At 44.0% G+C, this 21009-nt stretch overlaps 1 protein-coding gene across 1 annotated transcript in view; it reads left to right on the top strand.

Annotated features, from left to right (window-relative positions):
• LOC144724284 (collagen alpha-1(XI) chain-like) overlaps positions 1-21009 on the top strand; it is a 165860-nt gene that overhangs the window by 94904 nt on the left and 49947 nt on the right. The window contains exons 31-42 of the mRNA XM_078603271.1: positions 116-169; positions 3457-3501; positions 4648-4701; positions 6734-6778; positions 8991-9044; positions 10633-10686; positions 12639-12692; positions 15111-15218; positions 17794-17883; positions 18941-18994; positions 19119-19226; positions 20653-20760. Coding sequence (XP_078459397.1) covers positions 116-169; positions 3457-3501; positions 4648-4701; positions 6734-6778; positions 8991-9044; positions 10633-10686; positions 12639-12692; positions 15111-15218; positions 17794-17883; positions 18941-18994; positions 19119-19226; positions 20653-20760 — 828 coding nt within the window. The remainder of the gene's footprint in view (positions 1-115; positions 170-3456; positions 3502-4647; positions 4702-6733; positions 6779-8990; positions 9045-10632; positions 10687-12638; positions 12693-15110; positions 15219-17793; positions 17884-18940; positions 18995-19118; positions 19227-20652; positions 20761-21009) is intronic.

The following is a 21009-nucleotide window of genomic DNA, read 5'->3' as shown; positions in this document are numbered from 1 at the left end:
TAAATTGTCGGTGTCTGCTGCATTGCTCGTAAAGGATTTACAACGTGTCTAAATCAACGAGAAACCTTTCGCCGATGTTCAATTTTCTGAAAAATGTGATGTTTGTTTTGGTCAGGGCTCCACCGGTTTCCCAGGATTCCCTGGGGCGAACGGAGAGAAGGGTGCCAGGGTAAGAGATGTCAAAAGCAATCATGTGCCTCGCCCGGTCGTATCACTGCTGGCTGATTGTCAAACATACGCGACCAACATTGCACTTACAGAAGACTAATCACTTTAAAGCCATAGAACATGCCGCATTAAGTCCTGTACACACATTCAGCAGAGTCGTAATGGATTAGCCAAAGTTTTACCACGGCATGTAAGCAATTTTGCGTGCAGTGCCATTGTATATTTATGTGACCTTCAATCTCCGATGGAATCAATCAATCATTACTGGGACTTTGTATGAAAATGCTGCCATCATTTCAATCATAAGACGAAGTGAAATGTGAACAATAGCATGCTCGTAAATCTTTGATTTGTCCTTTAGGACATGAAGATTCGGGCTGTCTATTGAATACAACTTTCTCGGCAGTAACTAAAGGCCTATAAATTTAGAAAAAGCAGTGAGGATCCCGATGTTTATATATTTGTACCCGACGTCTATTGATTTATTAGCCTCTGTGTTGGCATTGACAGACCCCCCCCTCTAAAAGTAGGAGTCAGCATAAGGAAGCAAACGGCACACTTTTAAATTGAGCATTTCAACCGCTGGATGTGCAACGCTTCATGAAGAATGCTTAACAATAAACAACGCTTCATAAATAATACTCCATAAACAACGTTCAATAATTCTAGATTTGAAGCTTTTGTGACTGCAAGGATTCATATTCTTGCGTTTTTTCGGTAAAGTCACGTAGGCAAAAAATTCAATTAATAAAAGTAAAATATTTTTATTTAACTTTTATTAATTTTAATTTTTTTAAAGTTAAATATTTTTTATTTTACTTTTATTAATTTTAATTGTTTTAACCTACGTGACTTTACCGAAAAAACCTCAAGAATAACGTTCAATAATAAACAGCGGGCAGCCCTGCTCTGCGCGCGTTCTCGGTGGGCAGAGTTGAACTCCTGGGTCCCGCTGCTGCTCGTCAGAACGTTGCCGCCAGTCTAAATGGAGTCAGATTTTTTAAAATGTTATTTTAGTTCATTCACGGTCTTAGTCTCGTCGACTTCAAATACAACCAGCCGATGAATTTGTCAAGGCATAGTCTGTCATTTTCTGAGTGTAGTCGACAACAGGAGCATTGAATTTAGTCATTCTTATTTTCAAGTGATGGCAGGGAAATTCACCACACCCAGCATTATCAGGTCAGCCAATCCGTGAACTCAGTAAGCTTAGTAAGTCATTTTATATTCGGCATAGGGTGCTCTTTTCGAATCCCCCGGGCTCTGTATACCCAGCAGTATATATTGGTACAACACAATAGGTCAGTGGGCAGGTCGCATATGGTGGGGGAAAGTGTGGGGATTATGAGTAACTTTTGGGAGGCATGGAATAGTAGGTGATCTATCTGCTAGAGCTGCTCTCCAGAGCTCCCTCTACTGGAGGCCCTTTGACCAGCAGTGGCCCTTCTACCAGCAGTGACTTCAGAAAAAATTGCAGGGGCTGCACCTGTACACTTTCATGTTGATGGCTTGGCGGGCGATTTAAGAAACGTGTCCATCGTTTCAGCTCGCGTGCCAGGAAATCAAATCGAACTGGCAACCTTAGTCCAGTCTGCTAAGCGTGACGCCAAGGCAGGCAGCATCTTATACCGCAAAGCCCCCTTTAAGTCCAAAAACATAATTTTATTGTGAGATGGAATAACCCCTTCAGGTTGTGATGGAATTACATTCAACAGTTGTGACTTTTCCAATGTCCCGGTTTGCCAACGTAGGATTTACAAGGCATCAAAGAGTTTTTTTAAATAAAAAAAATCCCATTGGGTGTTGTGGACTATGCATATGAAAAACGGGCCACTGTGCTGGAAGCCATCCTAGCGTGAAGGTCGACCAGCACTTGGTTGAAGCTGTCTGAACCATCGTCTTGGTATGTCTGGTCTGTTGGGAAATCTTCTGCCAGTGCACGTGATGGCATTAGCTGAGTTATTATTGAGAGGAGTCTGGTAAGCCTCTGAGAATTTACAAGGTACGGGAGGTGGCTTCGTTCTGAATTTAAATCCGGTCAAAACTTTCACAAGCTGTTCCGTACCTGCTGAGGAATATGTTTTTGGTATTTGAGCATTATAATGTTTTAGTTACAAACATTTTTTTAGCGATACTACGTGTGTGTATTTATATATTTATATTACATTCATAATAGAGGTTTTTTGGGTTAGATCGCGTAAATATATAAATGTGTCGTTAAAACCCGCCACCACCCGATACAGCCAACTAGTAAGGGTTGTCACGTAAACAGAACGTTGCCAATTCGTCACTAGTACAGCACTAGTGTGTAGTGTATAGTGTAGAGTAGTGTAGTGTATAGTGTAGTATACTAGTACAGCACACCGGTGTGTTGGAGAGCCAAGCCACAACATTTACTATTTGAGTACGACGTTTCGCCAGTAATTACAACGATCTTCATCAGGCGACAGCCAGATTTGTGGATAAGTCCACCTGTTTTGTTTCTTATTAGAGGCATAGATGTGGTGACCACGCTTCTGTGCTTTTCCGCAACGTGAGGGGTGGGATTACTGAGGCAACGTGCATTATGCAGGCCCTTTGATCTTGTCCTTCCTGTCTATTGTGTGTATTAAAATAGCCGTACCAACGGTAATCCCTATTGAAGTATGCTTCCCTTTATAGGCATGCATTTAAATAATGTATTATTTGGTGATTCGCTTCCATGCACCACTAAGGCAGTAGCTACCTGAACGGTTAATTTTTTTCTTTCAATTTCGATAGATTATCTAATTAGTCTTGGCCAGTAGTAGCTAGTTTTGCACAGAACTTCAACATTATCAAAGTAAATTGAGTGTCCTTGTTGGCACGTGTGTTCTGCTACTGCTGACAGTTGTATTTGGGATAACTTAATATTTCTCTTATGTTCTTTTAGTCTCACGCTGATCATTCGTCTTATTTGCCCAACATAACATTTAGCACACGTGCAGTTAATCCTGTACACACCTTCTGTTGATCGCTTCGGTAATACATCTTTTGTACCAGATATAAATTTCTGTATTTTTTGTACCGTGCCAAATCTGACTCGGATGTTTTGTTTTTCCAAACATCTGGCTAGTTTATCAGTTACTCCCGCAATGTACGGTATTTTGATCGTTTAAAATGTTGACACATTTATATATTTACGTGATCTAACCCAAAAAAAACTCTATTATGGATGATATTGGTCGCGAAAGCCTACTTGTTAAACTGACTAACCCATATATTACATGTGTCTTCTGTACTAATAAATGTAATATTATTTTCATATAGGGCCCAGCAGGAAAACCAGGACTGGGTGGACAACGAGGACCTGGAGTAAGTTGAATTTAACATTCTCATTATCAATATTATTGATGATGAATCTACTGCTGGATGAAGGCCTCTCCAAGCCTCAACCAATTTGGCTTTTTACAGCTCTTTGATTATACATACATAGCTCGTTCTCTCTCTCAGACAGCTATACAGCACAACGACTACAACCACGAAAAATATGCATAGTAGTCTGCGTATATATATATACTTATATACAGTTACCAGTGGCCGAAATGTTAATGTGAAAGTGCCGGTATGAAACCAATTCGTCCTGCAGCCCTCTGCAGAAACATCCTAGAGTGGGAAGAGCAGCTGTGCTGGCATGTGTCCGGTGTTCGAAAAAGTGCCGATGTGGCGTAATGTCGTACACTGGCTCATTTTGACTCTTGTAACGTATTAAATTACCGCAATTCCGTATTCGTATACCCGATAATACAAGGCATTATTATAACCCTTTTTTCGATCCACTGCTGGGGGCTGTTTGACCATACTTCACCATGCTGGTCATTGTGGATGAGTGAAAGGGGTTGGGCGATCCACAAATGTGAGCCTTGGCTGGGAATTGAAATCAGGCTTTTCAGGTCCATAGCACAGACCGCTTACCCACTGCACGACCACTCTACCGCATCATATTGTTTATATATTTGAATGTGTTTCATAAATTACCCGCAAGCTTATTGACATTTGCGTTTTATAAAGAAATGGCAGCGCGTGCGTAAACCGTGACTGCATATCAATCCTGACGAATACATTTGGCCAAAACAAAAAAAAATGTGAAATTAGAAACTATTCTGGGTGAGAAAAATAATGTGTCTGCTCGAGCCGATAAGGTCACTATGGTCACTTGTAGTATTTTGTTATACACACTATTGCACCGATATTATTAATCAGATACGCAGCAGAATTAATGTGCATTGTCCAGAGATACGTTTTTTTTTAATTAATTCGCACAGCAGTTTACATCATTTTCCCGTGGTATCTGTTGAATGGGGGTATCATTCCTGTTTCCCAATGCAGCACGCTAGCAAAGTCTCAGTGTTGGAGATAATCTGCTATTAAAATAAAACTCCGACGGTGTTGCGCGAGCCTCGGTGGGAACGGTGCTTTGTTATTTGAACCCTGATTTTGAGACGATTTTTCTTTTTCAAGGGACCCAGGGGTGAGAGAGGACAACGAGGACCGACGGGGAAGGCCGGCCCCAAGGTTAGAAGAGAAGACGTCACCGCGTATAAAAGCGTCCCCCACATCTCCTTAAACGCGAGCAAAGCTTGGAACCATCGTCACCCAAATATGCCCCTCGGCTAATGGGATCCCTCCATTTGCTTTACGTGTGCTGTGTTGAAACGTGCGTACGTTTAACTTTTTTGACACCGTGCGTATCCAACCGTGCTAATCGGAGGTGCGGGGTAAGGACAACAAACTCAACACAAAAATCAGTCCGAAAATAATGCATATATAAGCAGACCTCCTTTCCCATCTCTTAACAGGTAAATAAAAAATGAGCTTTCATCCATCAGCCCAGTGGCTTTCCAGATCAGTATTATCCAGTAGCATTTGTTTAAGTTTCGACCTACTGTTTTTACCCATAATGCTCGACAACGATGCATGAATCCCAGCAGCATGTGTTTAAAAAAGTCTGACTCATGGAGAAAGCACAGGCTTTGCCATTTCTGGCAATAATGCCGGTGTCCAAACACCGAAAAGACACCTATTGCAAGCAATCAAGTCTGCACTTCCGATTAGCACGGTTGGCTACGTACGGCGCAAAAGAAGTTCTACGTGCATACACACATTAACGTGCTTGTGGTAAAACATGCGAACAAAATGTGCTTTGATAATGTATGCATTGTCCCTGAAACCGATAGGGCTACACCAGAGACAGCCTCCTTGACTGTATGGCCTTGTCTCACCAGTGTTAGACCGGACAACGTCAAAATACTTCAATATTTGCGTTGACTTCAAGCACGAAAATAAAATCACATTACGCAGGATTTTTTTTTTACTGAACATCGATACATTCCAATGCTACGGACATCTCTCTGTAGCAGGGCTGGTCCGGCAGGCAATGTGGCCTAATGTGTAAATAATGACGGTCACTAGAAGCCACCTCGGCTGTGTTTCTTCCATGAGCCATTCGCTAACACGGGGTGATACTCTGCTCTGCGAGAGTTACAGATGCCTCCTTTGTCTTGTGACATGACTCCGATGGCTCGATCGAAATACATTCGGGAAAAAGGCCAAAACAAATATATATTTAATATTCTGGTTGTGAGTAGGGCACTCTGGAAACCCACTAACCACCTGGATACTTTAAGGATGCTGTAATATGCTAAAATGCAAAGTTAGATACTTTCGAGCGCTTTGTTATGATTGGCGTGCTAATTTGACATGCAGTTAAATATTTGCGAATGCATGGTGGCAAACGTGGGGAATGAACACGCCGTTGCGTTGACGCCGTCAGTTACGTAATTGTTAAATGACTGGTCGTAAATTGGGAAAGTGTCAGCTCAAATATCACTGCACAGGCTAAATTGAGTCGTGGGATTGCAAATGTTCTAAATGTGTGCGTATGCTCTGCAGCGTCCTGTTATCTTTTCATGCAAAGATTGATTTCTATATATATACATCAGTTTGGTTTCTGTGGTAAGGATTTGAAATCAAATGATAGCAAATTGAATTAGTTGAATTTTCATTGCCTGAGATGATGATGCTGTACTTGCCCTTCTACAGTGTTAAAAGTAGGCATTCGATTCGACCGTGCAGTATATTTCCTCGTCTCAGTCTGCGAACGTTACTTTCATTCTGTGCTTACGCGGTACTTTTAGATTTCGTTTTCTTTTTGTCCCCCTGTACGTGTCATACATACAAAGTTTCGTCGTTTTATATTACTGATTTTATTATTATGTTCACAAAATGCACTCTCATATCGCTACACACATGATTGTGCATTTCGATCTGGAGTAATACAAATGGGCCCATGTTCAATAAGCGCGATGCCATCGGCGTAAAAGGCATTTTTTTTTCTGTCTGCCTTCATTTCTTTAAGCGAGGCATTACGAAATTGAGGTGGCACACAAAAAAGCCATAATACCGCTTTCCCAACTGCCGTGACGCTGAAGGTGGGACAATACTCCGCTCACGATTTTCAGGGTTCAATTTAATTAAATGTGAGTTACCAAAAGCGTGTGCCTTAGATGTTTTTTTTCTTACTTTACTTATTTGTCTTGCTACACAGGGCAGCTCTGGTGGAGATGGACCACCAGGACCACCTGGGGAGAGGGTAAGAACAGTCTGACACCACTTTATTCGAGAGAGGTAGCAATTTGCTACAAATCGCTTGTGTCGGCATTATCGTAGCCACGGAGAGAGTGAGAAAGGGAATCCACACTTTCATTTTAAGTCAACAAAATTCTTTTTGCGCGCTCATAAGAATTTATTGTGAGCAAAACTCAATAACCATGTCCACTTTACTGGCAGAAAGAATTGAAGTAAAAAAAAAACAGAGAACCAAGCAACATTGTGGCTCGTAGACGTTTTTTGTGGAGGTTGTTTTATATCTGACACTAACCATTAATGTTGCTGTGAATGCTTGTTCAGTCAAATATGGCAGATGGGCAGGCTTGCAATTGCTTGCTCACTCCATTGATGGAGGAAGGGCCTCGATTACAGAGAGTTCGAGAAAGCCCCTCTAATAAGAGGGAATTTTTGGACTAATATTTAACACTCTTTGTTCAGTAACTGTGTTACACGCGTTCATATTTAGCTCTTGGTGACCATAAAAAAATAATCACATGCAGCAGAGTAGATAGAGAATACGTGGATATTTATAAATGTATTGCCCTGTAATTAATTTTCAGTGCAAATTATGTTGTGTACATTGGCAGCAATATTTTGATTGGTGTGCATGCGAAGTTGTGGCATCTGCTTTGATGCGATCACAGGGGTTAGTCGAGACGCAACAGTGCTGAAGATTCGCATCTGGCTTCTTGTTTTGTGGTACATAAGTTGTGAAAAGTATATGCGGTTTTATATCTTTCACAACAACAAAAGATAAATGAAGTCTACTTAGCCGAGCCCCATGAATTTCGTGATGGCACGGCACTAAAAATAGTTGTTTCATAACTTTATATGTTTCATAACTTTATATCAATATGAACGAGCAGATGACAAAGCTCTCGCAAGTTTTGTGGGACTTGATCTGGAATTAATGTTTGAATTAATGTCAGGCTTTGCCATTCGCAATGAAACATGCAATAGAAATTTTAAAACCATTTAAGTAGCATTTTGTGCTTGCAGTTGTAAAAGTGTTTTATTTCTGAATTTGTGACCCACACTGTCGAGTCATTTACGATTCTGACACATTGCGACAGCGTCACCCCCTTGTGCCATTGCATTTGGGGCGTGAAATTTATATCTGTTCCGCTCTGACGGACTCTCGGGGTCTTATCGGCCCCGAAAAATAGGCGGGAGCCCATTAAATCGAAATTTCAGTTTTTTTTTTATAAAATGGAGCAGGTAGAGAAGTATGAAAATAAAATAAAATCAAGATTCATTTCTGGAAGTTGAACTCCACCGAAGCAGTGAATGTTTTTGGCTGGCAGAATTTTCCATTTAGATAATAAAGTGGCACGCCAAAACATGATTAATATTTTGAGTGCCGGTTGACTTGATTCCAGAGCCCGGTTTAATTCGCCGAATCCCTTTATGTAAATTCACAGAGTGATTTTGCACGTAGAAATCTGCTTGGCAGACGTGATACATCACAGGTGCACCAAATATTGATGAATTCCCACCCCACAGCTACGCTGGCTTTAGAATGCCAATACGCTCTTCGTTAACGGATGAAATGAATATAATTTTCCTTGTTCTTTCGGTAAAGTCACGTAGAAGGGAAGTAATAAAATAATAAAAATAAAACATAATAAAACAATTCTCACGACGTTTCGGCCACAACGCAAGCAGCCGTCCTCAGGCGAAGAATGAGACATTATCAAGCTAGGAGCTTATATAGGTGTAGCGTGGAGGAGTGCCTTAACAAAAGAATGTGCATATGAAGAGGAATTTAGCATACCAATGGACAATGCGTAGGAGGTGGGCGGAGGGGTTTCAAAGTCCCATTATGCCCATGCATTATGCAGGATCAACAGCACCACCTTGTTCGTTTATGTGTGGACTATTCACGTAAAATATTTATGCACACTTCGATTTGCTTTTCTTTTATTTGTTGTCTGTCGCATATATATATATATAAAACATTCGTTGTATATGTTCTAATAACTTTATTTGTTCTTGCACAAACACCTCTTAAAATTGTTTACTTCATTCATGGTCCTATCTACCAACTCGCTGTGCAATTAAGGTGCACCTCTGTTATACTTGATTAAAAACTTGTGTTTTTATGACTTTTACAAAATATATCTTGCATGAAGGAATATATTGATAGCTACCGGTGTGGATGTTTGATGTCGGATGATTATTTTTATGCCATATAGGGTTTACAAGGAGTTCAAGGACCTAATGGATTCCTTGGACCTAAAGGACCAGCCGTGAGTAGCGTTTTCTCCTAGCATTGTGCGTTGGTACAAAAATGACAATTCAAATTCCACCAAATGAAAGCCTTCCAGAGAATCCCAAAGACTTCTTTAAAAACAAAACAACACAAACCAAGTGCAGGCAACAAACAAGCAAGTCGTGGGCAGAATCAGAGGCAAACAAATCAAGGCTGCCTTGACGACAGGTCAAGAAACTACAATATTACACAGACGTGGCCAATGTGAACGGTGGCCAGCTGCAACAGACTGGGAAGGAGGGCGCCACTGGAAGGTGCTGGAGGAAGAGGAGAAGCCTGCAATCTAACTGGATGTCGGACATCAAATGCCGGACGCGATGGAAGCCGTCTCGGTTATAAAACTAAAACATTTTTTTTTATTTTACCATGTACGTCCACTGAGCTGTATCGCTCTTGTTTTAGAAGTGACCTGGCCACAAATGATAGCTCAACGAAGTGGCTTATCACGTGCAAATGTATTGCAGCCAAATACTCTGAAAGCAAGTTTGTAAATGCAAAGGGACAAACCGTAGGACCCGAATAAAAATCTACACCACAACGGGAAGAGAGAGAGACATGCAAACTCCAAATATACAGGCGTCATGGTCGGGATCAACACCATGGCCTCCTGCATACCAGGCGAGGGAGTAAACATCTCGCCACGGTGGTGATGCGCAGAGAGAAGTGGAAAGAGCGCCGCAGGGACAGATACTGGTGAAGGAACCTGCCGTGGCCAAGGGACTAAGAACAAGTATAACCCGTAAAAACAAAGTTTTTCACTATAAATCCTTTATATGCGTGGCGGCTAGAGTCCTCTCGTCCTCTGGCTTGAGATGGCTGCCACCTATGGGTCAGATAATTGCATTGCACCATTAAGCAATTGGTAATTCAATATTATATTTTTGTCCTAAAAGTGTAAACATTTTGAAAAAAAATTTCACGAACATTAATTGTCACGCACAACGAGTCTGTGTGGAAAATGTCAGCTCGATTGGATCACGGGAAGTGGGTTAAAAAACGACCGAAAGATTTGCACGGTCGTAAGCAAGCAAGCGAACTTAATATAAAGGATTTAAAAAAGGGTATATGTCGCCAGGAACCAAATCGCCATGAGTTGGCCCAATCACAGCAGATCTCGTGAGCTGAGAAGGTTTGAGCCTGATTAGTACTTGAACGGGTGACCACTACGGCTTGCCAGGTGTTGTAGGCGTGAGACCACGTGCTGTGGCCAGGAGATGGCTGCGTTGAGTGTTACCTCCACGTATCCACGAGTTTTCACCAGTTCCTCCCATATTAAGCCAATCCCATATTAAGCCAACCATTGATTAAATTGTTCCAACATCTTAATGCAGAATAACAATACTTCACATTGATCCTGAGCTTCCCTGCATGAATATTGGGCATTCAATGCGGAACCGGAAGCATGAAGCACATGTTGATTATTGTATGACAATTATCTCCCGTATAGCGTTTAACAGATGCACGGTTGGCTACGTACAGTGCGAAAGAAGTTCAACACACATACTTATGCTCATCAAGTAGTATTGGTTGCGTTGCTTAATAATATTTTGCTATGGTTTGTTCAGGGTCCTTCTGGCAAAGACGGCTTGCCGGGACATCCTGGTCAAAGAGGAGAAACCGTGAGTATGAAGGGCAATGCCTTATTTGGTTATTGTCCAATGTCTCTGCAAGGAGGCTCCCTCTGCCCATTGGTCACGTTAGCCAGAGTCGCCTTCCGAATCAGATTCAGAATATGTATTTGTAGTGGAGGAATCCGATGAGCTTTAAAGCTCTATTTCACAAATGTCCAGTCGGGGTGGGTACAAGAAAGGTAAACAAATCACCGAAACACAAACAAAATAAAACTGAAGCATCCCCATTCTACCAGACAAAGCCGACTGATGTATTAAATAGTTTTTGACAAAAGCAACCTGGCCACAAATGATCGACAAAAGTGGCCTATCGTTTTGGCATTCACATCGGCAAAAATCATCTTAAATAGTCTAAACGCATGTTTCTAAATGTGGAGGGAAAACCCGGAGGACCCGGAGAAAAAAATCCACGGAGCTGATATCATCACAGGTGCAGCAGGTGTGTACGAATGGCACCTTAAAGCCTCATTCGCATTGCTTTGTAATCCTGGTGTCAGCTCGCTCGGTTCTCACCCTAATGCTGCACCTTGCACATTCAACACCTTTCTACGCTTCCAACCCCAGCTTCAGATTATGAACTTGCGTGCGGGGGATTTTCCTCCAGATACTAATATCACACCTCACAGTGCGCATGGTATTTGTTGGGGTTCGAAGCCAAATATCAACGTGGGGATTTTACCTCCTACCCACCCAGAATATGAATGCGTGGGGTTTAAAACATGATATATATTCTGTATATACTTAAACAATTGGCCCAGCCGTATTTTTTTTAATGGAAGTGGGCTTATCTATGTCAGTGCTAAGAGGGCACAGGCCAGTGGGCCTTGTGTTTAAGGTTGCGTCGTGTATGGCTTTGGTTTCCTTCTGTTGCGGTTGCTCCACGTATTCCACAGCTGAACTTCGCTATTTTACATCGACATTTTCAGAAACCCTGGCAGTTTCGCCGACCCACACGGTTGAAAGGAAACCTAATGAAATAGAAATGTCACATGAATAACCCCCGGCGCGTTGTACCGGACTTGTGCGTGTACCCCAATAAAAGCATGAAAAATAAAAAAATAAACTATTGTCACACGACACATCACGTGGTATATTTGGTTGAGTGCTCAGGCTCGAGTTCAAACCCCCGTCAGGAGTCGACTCAGGACTTTGTCCCTCTAGGGTCGATAAAACAAAAATGAGTACCGTTTGTTTGGCTGTGTCTTATGACACAAATCCGGCCAGATTATTACGTGGCCTGACCCCAATTTATTTTTTTATGAATCGAGTACCACTTTATAGGGGAAGTCAATAGAGGTTGTTCTATGTTAAACGCGTACCCCTACCCTCCCGCCAGGGGAATAGGGAATTTCCACCAATAGCTCAGGGCTTTGAATGTGAGATAAGTGCTGACCCATGCCCAATTGAGTAGTAAGCCGCTTCGAATGTTTATTGTCGGATTATTATCTCACATGCCCCACCTTGCCAGCAGACAGCGGTGTAAATTGTACCTACGCTTAATTTGCATGTGCATCAGCGTACATGCAAATTGCAGCGTCACGGAAGTCAAGGCGCAACAATTATTCATTCGTGTGCCAGAGACGCGTTGCGGCCTATTCTGAAAATAAAAAAAGAAAACCCAGCAGCTATGTTTCACTTTGGCGTAGCGTGTCCAACGATGTTAACTGGGAATAATCTACGTTCGTAATCGGCATATTTGGAAACGACACACCATCGTGTCCACATTGCAGGTAAATCGGACAATTAAAAAAACGGAGTTGCTCACGTCCACCGCGGCGTTGACCACGTGACACGCACCTTGTTGTGTCACGATCGCTTCGCGGCGTTCCAAAACAAAACGGTGACCATAACGAGGCTGGCGTTGGTGAGATCTCGTCGCACGCGCGCGTGCACCACCGCTTGTTGTCGTTTACTAACCCCCATTGCGCTTCCCTTTGCAGGGCTTTCAAGGGAAGACCGGCCCTCCCGGACCAGCCGGCGTTGTGGGACCTCAGGTTGGCTTTGCAGCACGACACTCGCTCACTCGCTCGCTCGATCACTCGCTGCCGTGGCAACGACAACACCGCTCGCCGCTGCTGCTGCTGCTGCTGTTCCTGCAGCCGGCACACGACAGCTTGTGTCCTGATGCGCAGCCTCTAATCCGGTCCAAGCAGTCTCCAAAAATCCTGCCGCTGTGTTTTTTTGTTTGTTGCATGCGAGCAAGCGAGCGCCCGTGATGAGTTTCCTATTTCGCTTTCAGATGTCGGATTTTTTTTGGTTTGGCCCTTATTTTTTACGTTTTTGGTGTTTTTTGGAGGATTTTGATGCTTTAAATATGAACAGCTTTCGTTTCGTTTACGCACGAATATGAATCGTTTTTATGATTGCAAATATTGAATTTTTTTCTATATCAGCAAGATTATTGTGAAAATTACATCAGATGATGGATGGTTCTTATCATGGGAAAGCAATGAAATGACATCATGGAAGTGAAATCACTTTATACAATTTCACATTTTCAAATTAAAATCCAAAACACGTTTATTTTCTTTTTCGGATGTTCCAAATTTAGTTCCTCGACACAATCTTGCGTTGTTTCTGATTAATCTAAAAATCGGGAACACATCCCCGTGTGTGTCTATGCGTGCCTGCGTGAATACGGGGAGCGGTAGTGCAGCCTTTAGCGCGCTGCACTCTGAATCCGGCAACCCAGGTTCGATTCCCACTCACGTCCAACCCCAGTGACGATTATCTGAACCGGTCCTGATCCTCCCCTCGGTCGACTCGGCGTCACACGAGTACCTGGTGCGATGTGTAAACATCGCCACTGGGAAGACAAAGGCGGGGTCGTGTGCATTGTTGGCCTTCATAGCAGCACGCTAACAGCACTTGTCCCAACACTGTGAAACGCTATATGTGGGACTTTGTCTTTGTACGACTGTGTTTACTGTAGCGCGCTCATCCTGAATGAGGACTCGGCTTTGGGGAGACAAAGGTTGTCCCCCCCTCCCTCCGAAACTAAGGGAGCTAACGACACTTGCCCCAACAGCGTGTATGAGCAAATGGGAGCTCTTTGTCTTTGTCCGTGCACATGTGTGCGTGCATGTGTGCGTGCATGTGTTTTGCGTGTGTTCGTGTGTGTGTGTGCGTGTCGTGGCCTGTGCCTCCTCCGTGGCTGTTCCCAAGCAGCCGTGAGCTCCCACAGCATCTGCTCTGCTTGTGAGAAGCTGCTTCTGCCAACGCGTGACTTGAAGGGCACAGGTCAAAGGAGTCAACTGAGAATTTTTACCCAATGAAGAATGAGTGTTGTTTTTTTTAAACTAAAGTTTGCAACTTTGCAAGTCGACAAATGATTTACTTGCAATTGGATGTGGATAACAGACTGCGCCACGAGCCCAAGACCCCCGGGTTCGATTCTCATTGACAATATCAGTGGAATATTCCTCAAACTGTCCAGGACCTCCCCTAAGGCAACGCAGCCTTAAATGAGCACCCGGCAAAGTGTGAACATACCAGCACTGGGAAGTTAAAGAGCAGCCTGGTGTGATGCTGGCCACCCCCACCCACTTGTGTGCCATCCTGCCCTTCACAGGCGCTGTCTAAACGCACTTGCCCCAACAACGCCTGGAGGCTATGAGTAGGATCTGTATTATTGCGCCTTTGTTTATTTTGGCCTATTTACATGTCAGAACTGCTATTTGTCTTTAGTTCGTTGTCCTTCCCCCGCACCTCCGATTTAGCACGGTTGGCTGTGTACAGTGCGAAAGAAGTTCAACATACATTACAATATATTGTAGGCGTAATCAGTGTTGGGTGGGAGACGTGTGTGGGGCAGAAGGGTGGAGGTTACCGAGATGGGGATTGGAGCGGTACCCACCCTAGTTGACAGCCATGGGGAAGCCCTCATGGCAGATGGTGGCATGAATCGAGAGCCAACTGTGGAAGTTTAGGTGCCAACCACGCAGCAACTATGGGCCCTAGCGGCAGGGCAGAAGCAACGGTGGCATCAGTGGCACTGGGCCTGGTGACCTCCTCACTCGACGGTCTGAAAAAAACCCAACCCTCATTTTTACTCTTGAGCGTCGCGGTTTTTTTAATCCTGACAGCAGCCATCCCGTGTACGACAAAGTGAATAGGACGTGCATTCAATATGTTCTTAGGTTTTGTCGGTAAAGTCACGTAGGTAAAAAGTTAACATTAATAAAAGTAAAATAAAAATAAAATAAAAATCACGACGTTTCGGAGGCAACACAAGCTTCCGTCTTCAGGTGGAACTTTAATTAATTTTAATTTTGTTTTCCTACGTGACTTTACCGAAAAAACCTAAGAATATGAATCATTGCAGTCACGAAAGCTTCAAATCTAGAATGCATTCAATATGTTTGTGAATGTTTTTTTACCCCCACCCCCCTCTCTCTCTCTCTTTTCCACAGGGCCCCACGGGCGAGACAGGTCCCGTGGGGGAGCGAGGGCACCCAGGCTCTCCAGGACCACCCGGTGAACAGGGCTTGCCTGGGTCAGCCGGCAAAGAGGGAGCAAAGGTAAGGCCCTCTCTTTCTCGTCAGGCACAAAGCCACCTCGTCTTTTAAGCTGGGTCCACACCTGAGCGATGAGTTGCGTAACTTGGTTGCGTGCGGCCGACTCTGTTTTGTTGCATGTGGACGACCCTGCAACCGCTTTTAAGCAGTTGTAGCAACCGGTTGTTGCTCACAATGGAGTCAAGGTATTTAATCACGTGACACATTTGCGAACTACGATCGTTTCCCACGATCCTGATCCGAAATGACGCGCTGTTTCATGTCCCTGTCGATCAACTGCTCGCTCAGATGTAGAACAAAGCAGTTGCAGGGAATTAGGTTGCGCGATATCAAGAACGATTTGGTTATGGGTGCGGACCCTTCCGCACGTCGTTAACAGCAGTCCAGTTTGCGCAAAATAACTTCAGCCGTACCCACAGTATCACCAGCTGTACCCAAATTACCACCAGCACAATAGCAGCAATGCGATGTAATTAAAGCAGAGCATGTGTGTAACAAACAATAAATCCCTGGGATTCTTTCAGTTAATTCCATAATTCTCCATCACGAGGTTTAGCCGCAAGTGTGTCGGCTTTCAAGGGATCTGCACTAAACTATTAGGTTTCTATTATCCACCCATTCATGTTTAATTTTCAGAGCTTCACACAATGCCCACCAAGTTGTGGGGTGAAAGACTTAAGGGGGATTTGTTTTCAGAGAGTGCCCTGGGTGTCCGCGTAACCTCGCGTGCGTATTTTCGCGACAAGCGACGGGGTTTGATTTGTTTGATCGCCACTTGCCGCTGCATTTCGCGAGGCCTCTGTTTGACGTGAAGTCGCGCCACTGCGCTGCCTCGCGCGCATCGCCGCCTTGCGTTCGCTGTTGTGCGGAGCGAAGAGCCATTTCTATTGGTGGCAACAGCAACAACGAAGGCAAATTTCAAGGAACCTGCCGATGACACGGCCATTCGTGTCGAAGAAGCAATTCCCTCGTTCCTGGCTTAACTTGTGCACGCGATGCATCTGGACGTTTTAAAATTAATACTTGAAATATAAATAAATAAAAAATAACAACCGTGTAGTGAATCCATGCCCAATGCGGATGTTTGCGATGGAAATGTTGGCCGCGTGCCACTTGATACGGATGCAATAATTGGAGCAAAGTTTTGTTGAACATTTTAACAATTTTTGTTGTTATGTTACACATATTAGGTTGTGGAGGGGGGTAGTGCTGGCACAATGGCTAACTCATGTCCTGCTGTAAATCTGTGAAAAAGAGCTTCATAGCTCATCAGATTCCTCCAACATTAATGAAGATTATGATTCTGATTGATTCCTGGCCATGGCTAACATCACCGCCCCCCCCTCCCAACCTTCCCACCGTTACCAAACCACACTTGCCTACTTGGTGAAGTATGTTGGTACAACTCTTATGATCGACATGGGTTGGGGAGGCCTTCATCCAGCAGTGGATTCATGAAGGGCTGTTCATTATATATTATATACATATGGTAGTTAGGGGCAATATGAAAGTTCTCTCAATTACCGGGTTTCCAATTAATTTCTTTATTTCAGTGAGTGATGTTTATTCCAATACAAGTACTTGTGAATCTTGATGGGATGGCAAAATTTGTTTACGGTCCTCCAAAAATTAGCATTCGACATGTAAGCACAAGGGAAATGAATACGCCCTTTTTAGTTTTTTGCAATAAATTGACGTACGATGCAGTGAATAACTTTTAATTTGAAATGAGCTACACATGACGGATTCCATCCATCAGAGATCGTTCTAATCAGGATGCTAACGTAAACACAGCACATGAATCACCATGACATCGCCACCAGTGGCAGCTGTTAGAGAAATAACCGAATCCATATTGGAAAACAGTAATTTACTCAACTTGTAAGAATACATTTTTGGTGGTTGCTTTGAGGTCCTCGTAGAAAGTTGCTTAATAAAATAATATATTTATTATAATTTTGCTTTGAATACAATATTTTTTATCTTTTTTTTTACTGAACACCCAGTGACTGTGACGAATTCATCATACAAAATGTGGGTGCAATCAAGGCTGAATTTCAGCTGGGTCTGGCCGGGTGGGTGTCACGGTGGCGAGATGTTATCTCCCTCGCCTGGTATGCAAGAGGTCGTGAGTTCTATCCCGACCATAATACTTGTATATTTGGAGTTTGCATGTTCTCCCAGTGGTCGCGTGGATTTTTCTAGGGTTCCTCTGGTTTCTACGTCCACGTTTAGAATCAACATTCGTTTGGAGTGTTTGACTGCTATACATTTCCACGTAATGATAAGCCGCTTCGTTGAGATAATTATTCGTGGGCAGGTGGCTTCAGTGAACCTTACCTGGTAAAATATAATATATATATATTTGTGCCCAGCACACCAGATCCAGTATACTTCTCGCTCCGGGCTACGGCTACTGGTCCCGGCGCCACCTGCTTCAGTCGACCAGTCGACGCGGAACAAATATTCAGTGACAAATTAAGCCCAGCTTACACTGAGCTGCAGTGAAGAAAAGAAAAAAAACTCGCGTTCAAATGCCATTCACGTCAAGTCGTGCTGTCTGTTTGTGGAACCTTAGGGAGACCCTGGGCCTGCAGGCTCGGCGGGCAAAGATGGGCCTCCTGGTCTGCGTGGATTCCCCGGAGAGAGAGGCATGCCAGGACCAGCCGTAAGCCCACTGAATGCACTTTAATTTCAAAGGATTCTCTCAACCGAATTGTATTCTAATCACCGTCCATGTTCTCACTTTTAAAATCACCATCGTCATTGTCGCCAGCATCATGGCCATAATCCACATCATCAACAATCATCATCATCATCAGATGCATTATTATCAAAAATATTCATCTTAAGCTACATCATTATTATCATCGTCCTCGTCGTCGTTGTCAACAGAAGCATTATCGTCATCAACATCTATCTGTAATGACGGTCGAGTCAACCTACAATGTGAGTGGACTAGTGGCCACAGAAGCCGTCATTACACATCCACCAATGAATAGTATACAGCGAGTCACCGTGAATGGGCCCAGACCTTCGAAGTTAAACAGAGGTGAACCTTGTTCGTACCTGATTGAGAGATTACCTGGGGGAGTAGCAGGTATTGTAGACTTGGGCTGCGAGGTTACCAGGAGATGGCAGTGCACGCATTGGATTCATTACTCCATCTGTCCAGAGCTTTTAATTGTTACCCCAATCGTACCCTGCTCTTCTCCCACACGAATCCAAACACTCTCCGATGGAATTCGCCAAACATCCCCAATGCAGGACCCTCCTGAGGAAGGGACTTGGCGAAACGCTTGGCTGGGTAAATGAAGGCCGTTATTGTTCGCATCGTTGTGGTTCTGTTCTTGCGTGTGATGGCAACGTGGTTCATGAGCTTAAATGCCAATGTCGAGGACTGTCAGCCACGAGAGGACTTCAGGAGCAAGTTCGTGTGGTCTTGCTATTCCACCTCCATTTAAGTAGCGCAGACTCCAGTGGTTTACTACATAGTCCATATCAGTAATTATTATGATTAGTAATTATGAATAATAATGTCAGTAAGCTAATTTATTGAATAAGGAACATCATTATTATAGGTAATTCACATAAATACAAAAAGATAATTTTACGATGTACAGGACATTGTCGCTATAATTAGCAATGCCCATTGTATAAGCTCATTGATGATGCCGGTGCATCCCGTGAATGCTTGCGCTGTTGTGTGTTTGTTCTTTCAAAAGGGAGCAGCCGGCTTGAAAGGCAACGAAGGGCCCGCTGGTGTCCCTGGCCCAGCGGTGAGTAATGACTCACCGATCACACCTCTCCAAATGCAATTTCGCCAACGTGTCTTTCATGTGCGCCGGAGCGATTGCGAGTCCGCGAATGAACCGGCCGCTGTTCGTGCTCATTTTCGCGCAGGGTTCGCCAGGCGAGAGAGGAATCCAGGGGACGGCCGGTCCTGTCGGATTGCCTGGAAGACCGGGCCCACAGGGGCCCCCTGGTGCAGCTGGCGAGAAGGGTGCCCCTGTAAGTACCCTCGTGTTCACCCGCTCACGTACGTGCCCGTCGATGTGGCTGGCGGTGCTCATCGTCCGTTCACAAGCCTTGAGACAGTGGTGGAAATTCTTCGTTCCTGCAGTGGGGGCGAGGCGATTAAAACGGCAACAACTGTTGACGTCGTCGCATAGGTGGTACTCACTTTAGTGGCCCCGCAGGAATGATGGGTTGAGTCAACCCACCCCAATGAGGATTTTAACTCGCGGACCTTCCGATTGCGAACCCTTTGCTCAATCGCTGAGCCACCAGGCTGGGTAAAAAGAGATTAATTTTGCAAGTTATCCTGAAAAGGAAATGTAATATAGTCACAGTTTTCAATCAATCAGAAATATTTATTTAAAAATAGGTTGAGATTTTTTTTTTCAGATTGAGTTTCGATTCGGGTGTCTATACGTCACTGTTAGACCAAAATGTAGTGCTTATTTGCACCCATACTCAGCTGTTTCTGGCGCCTCTTGCTGTCATGCTTTATTTGCACATTTTTTTAAATTCATACGTTTGTGTTTCGTTTATGACCGTTGAATACCTCGTTTGTTAGTTGTGCAAAGAATCCTAAAGGACTCTCAACTGGTTCCCTTGCAATGAACGGGATCGTCCGTGTAACAAATCAGACGAACTCAAACGTCGCGTGGCACAACGCGAAAAAAAACATCGCAGAAGTAAACATCCCTCTTTAAAGGGAAACCTGGGTGACAAACCCAACATATATATATGTGTGTGTGATTACAAGTTCAAAAGCAGCAGTATACAAGGGGCGTAAATATTAACCCAGACAGAACGTCATTACATTGTGTATAATAAGCAATAAAAAAAAGCAATTATGGAGAATAAAGTTTAAACAGATGTGAAAATATCAAATAATTATTAATTTACACAGGAGGTAATTTCCGAAGCACCCGAGTCCATTTGAATGAGTGGGAATCGGTTTCAGACGTGGCAGAGGTGCAATATTGTTAGACGTCCAAGGATTAGCACAGGAGAAGGAACATCTTCAAGATTGTGAACTTACAAAATTAAGTTTCCAAATGTCGTATTTACCAAACCACTGTTGGAGATGCAGTTTTTTTAAAAATTCTATTCTACCAAAACAGGATGCAGCAATGTAGCACTTTCATTATTGCCGCTGAAGAAGATGCACCGTTACTGAACAGTTTGAAACATCGGTATTAAATGGCACAACGATGCTATCAGTTTTCACAAGTCCCACATCCGTTATGTGTCACACATTTTCTCCGTGTATTAAGCCGCAAAGGTCATCCGTCTGGAGAATTTGCATCTTTCTTCATTTTCCCACAACGCCTTGGCTGAGTCGTGCTTTTTTTTCTGTGCGTGCGTGCACGCGCGCGTGCGTGTGTGCGTGTCGTGCGTGTATGTGTGTCGTGTGTCGTGCGCCTAGGGTGAGAAAGGAGTGCAGGGTCCGTCGGGCCGAGATGGCATCCAAGGGCCTGTGGGATTACCTGGGCCAGGTGGGCCCCCAGGTGCTCCCGGAGAGGATGGTGACAAGGTACCCCGGGGTCGCTGCGTCGCGGCTTTTAGCCGACAGCGTTGTGTGCGCGATCGCCCTATGACCCCTCCTCAATCACCCGGAATGTTCCCAATCTCGACAGGTGTTGGAAGCCAAGCGGGTATTTTGAAGCCTGGGTAGTGATTTGAAGGGTGATCGTGACGGCCAGACAGGTTGTCGCAGGACACTTGCGGGGCTGAATGCAATACAGCGACAATGAATTTACTGTACTGTACTTCTATGCTCCCG

Source organism: Lampetra planeri, chromosome 20 (genome assembly GCF_965212315.1).
Source record: "Lampetra planeri chromosome 20, kcLamPlan1.2.h2, whole genome shotgun sequence".
NCBI classification, from domain to species: Eukaryota; Metazoa; Chordata; class Hyperoartia; order Petromyzontiformes; family Petromyzontidae; genus Lampetra; species Lampetra planeri.
Note: the sequence above shows the minus strand (reverse complement) of the source record. Positions and strands in the feature narration are given on the sequence as shown.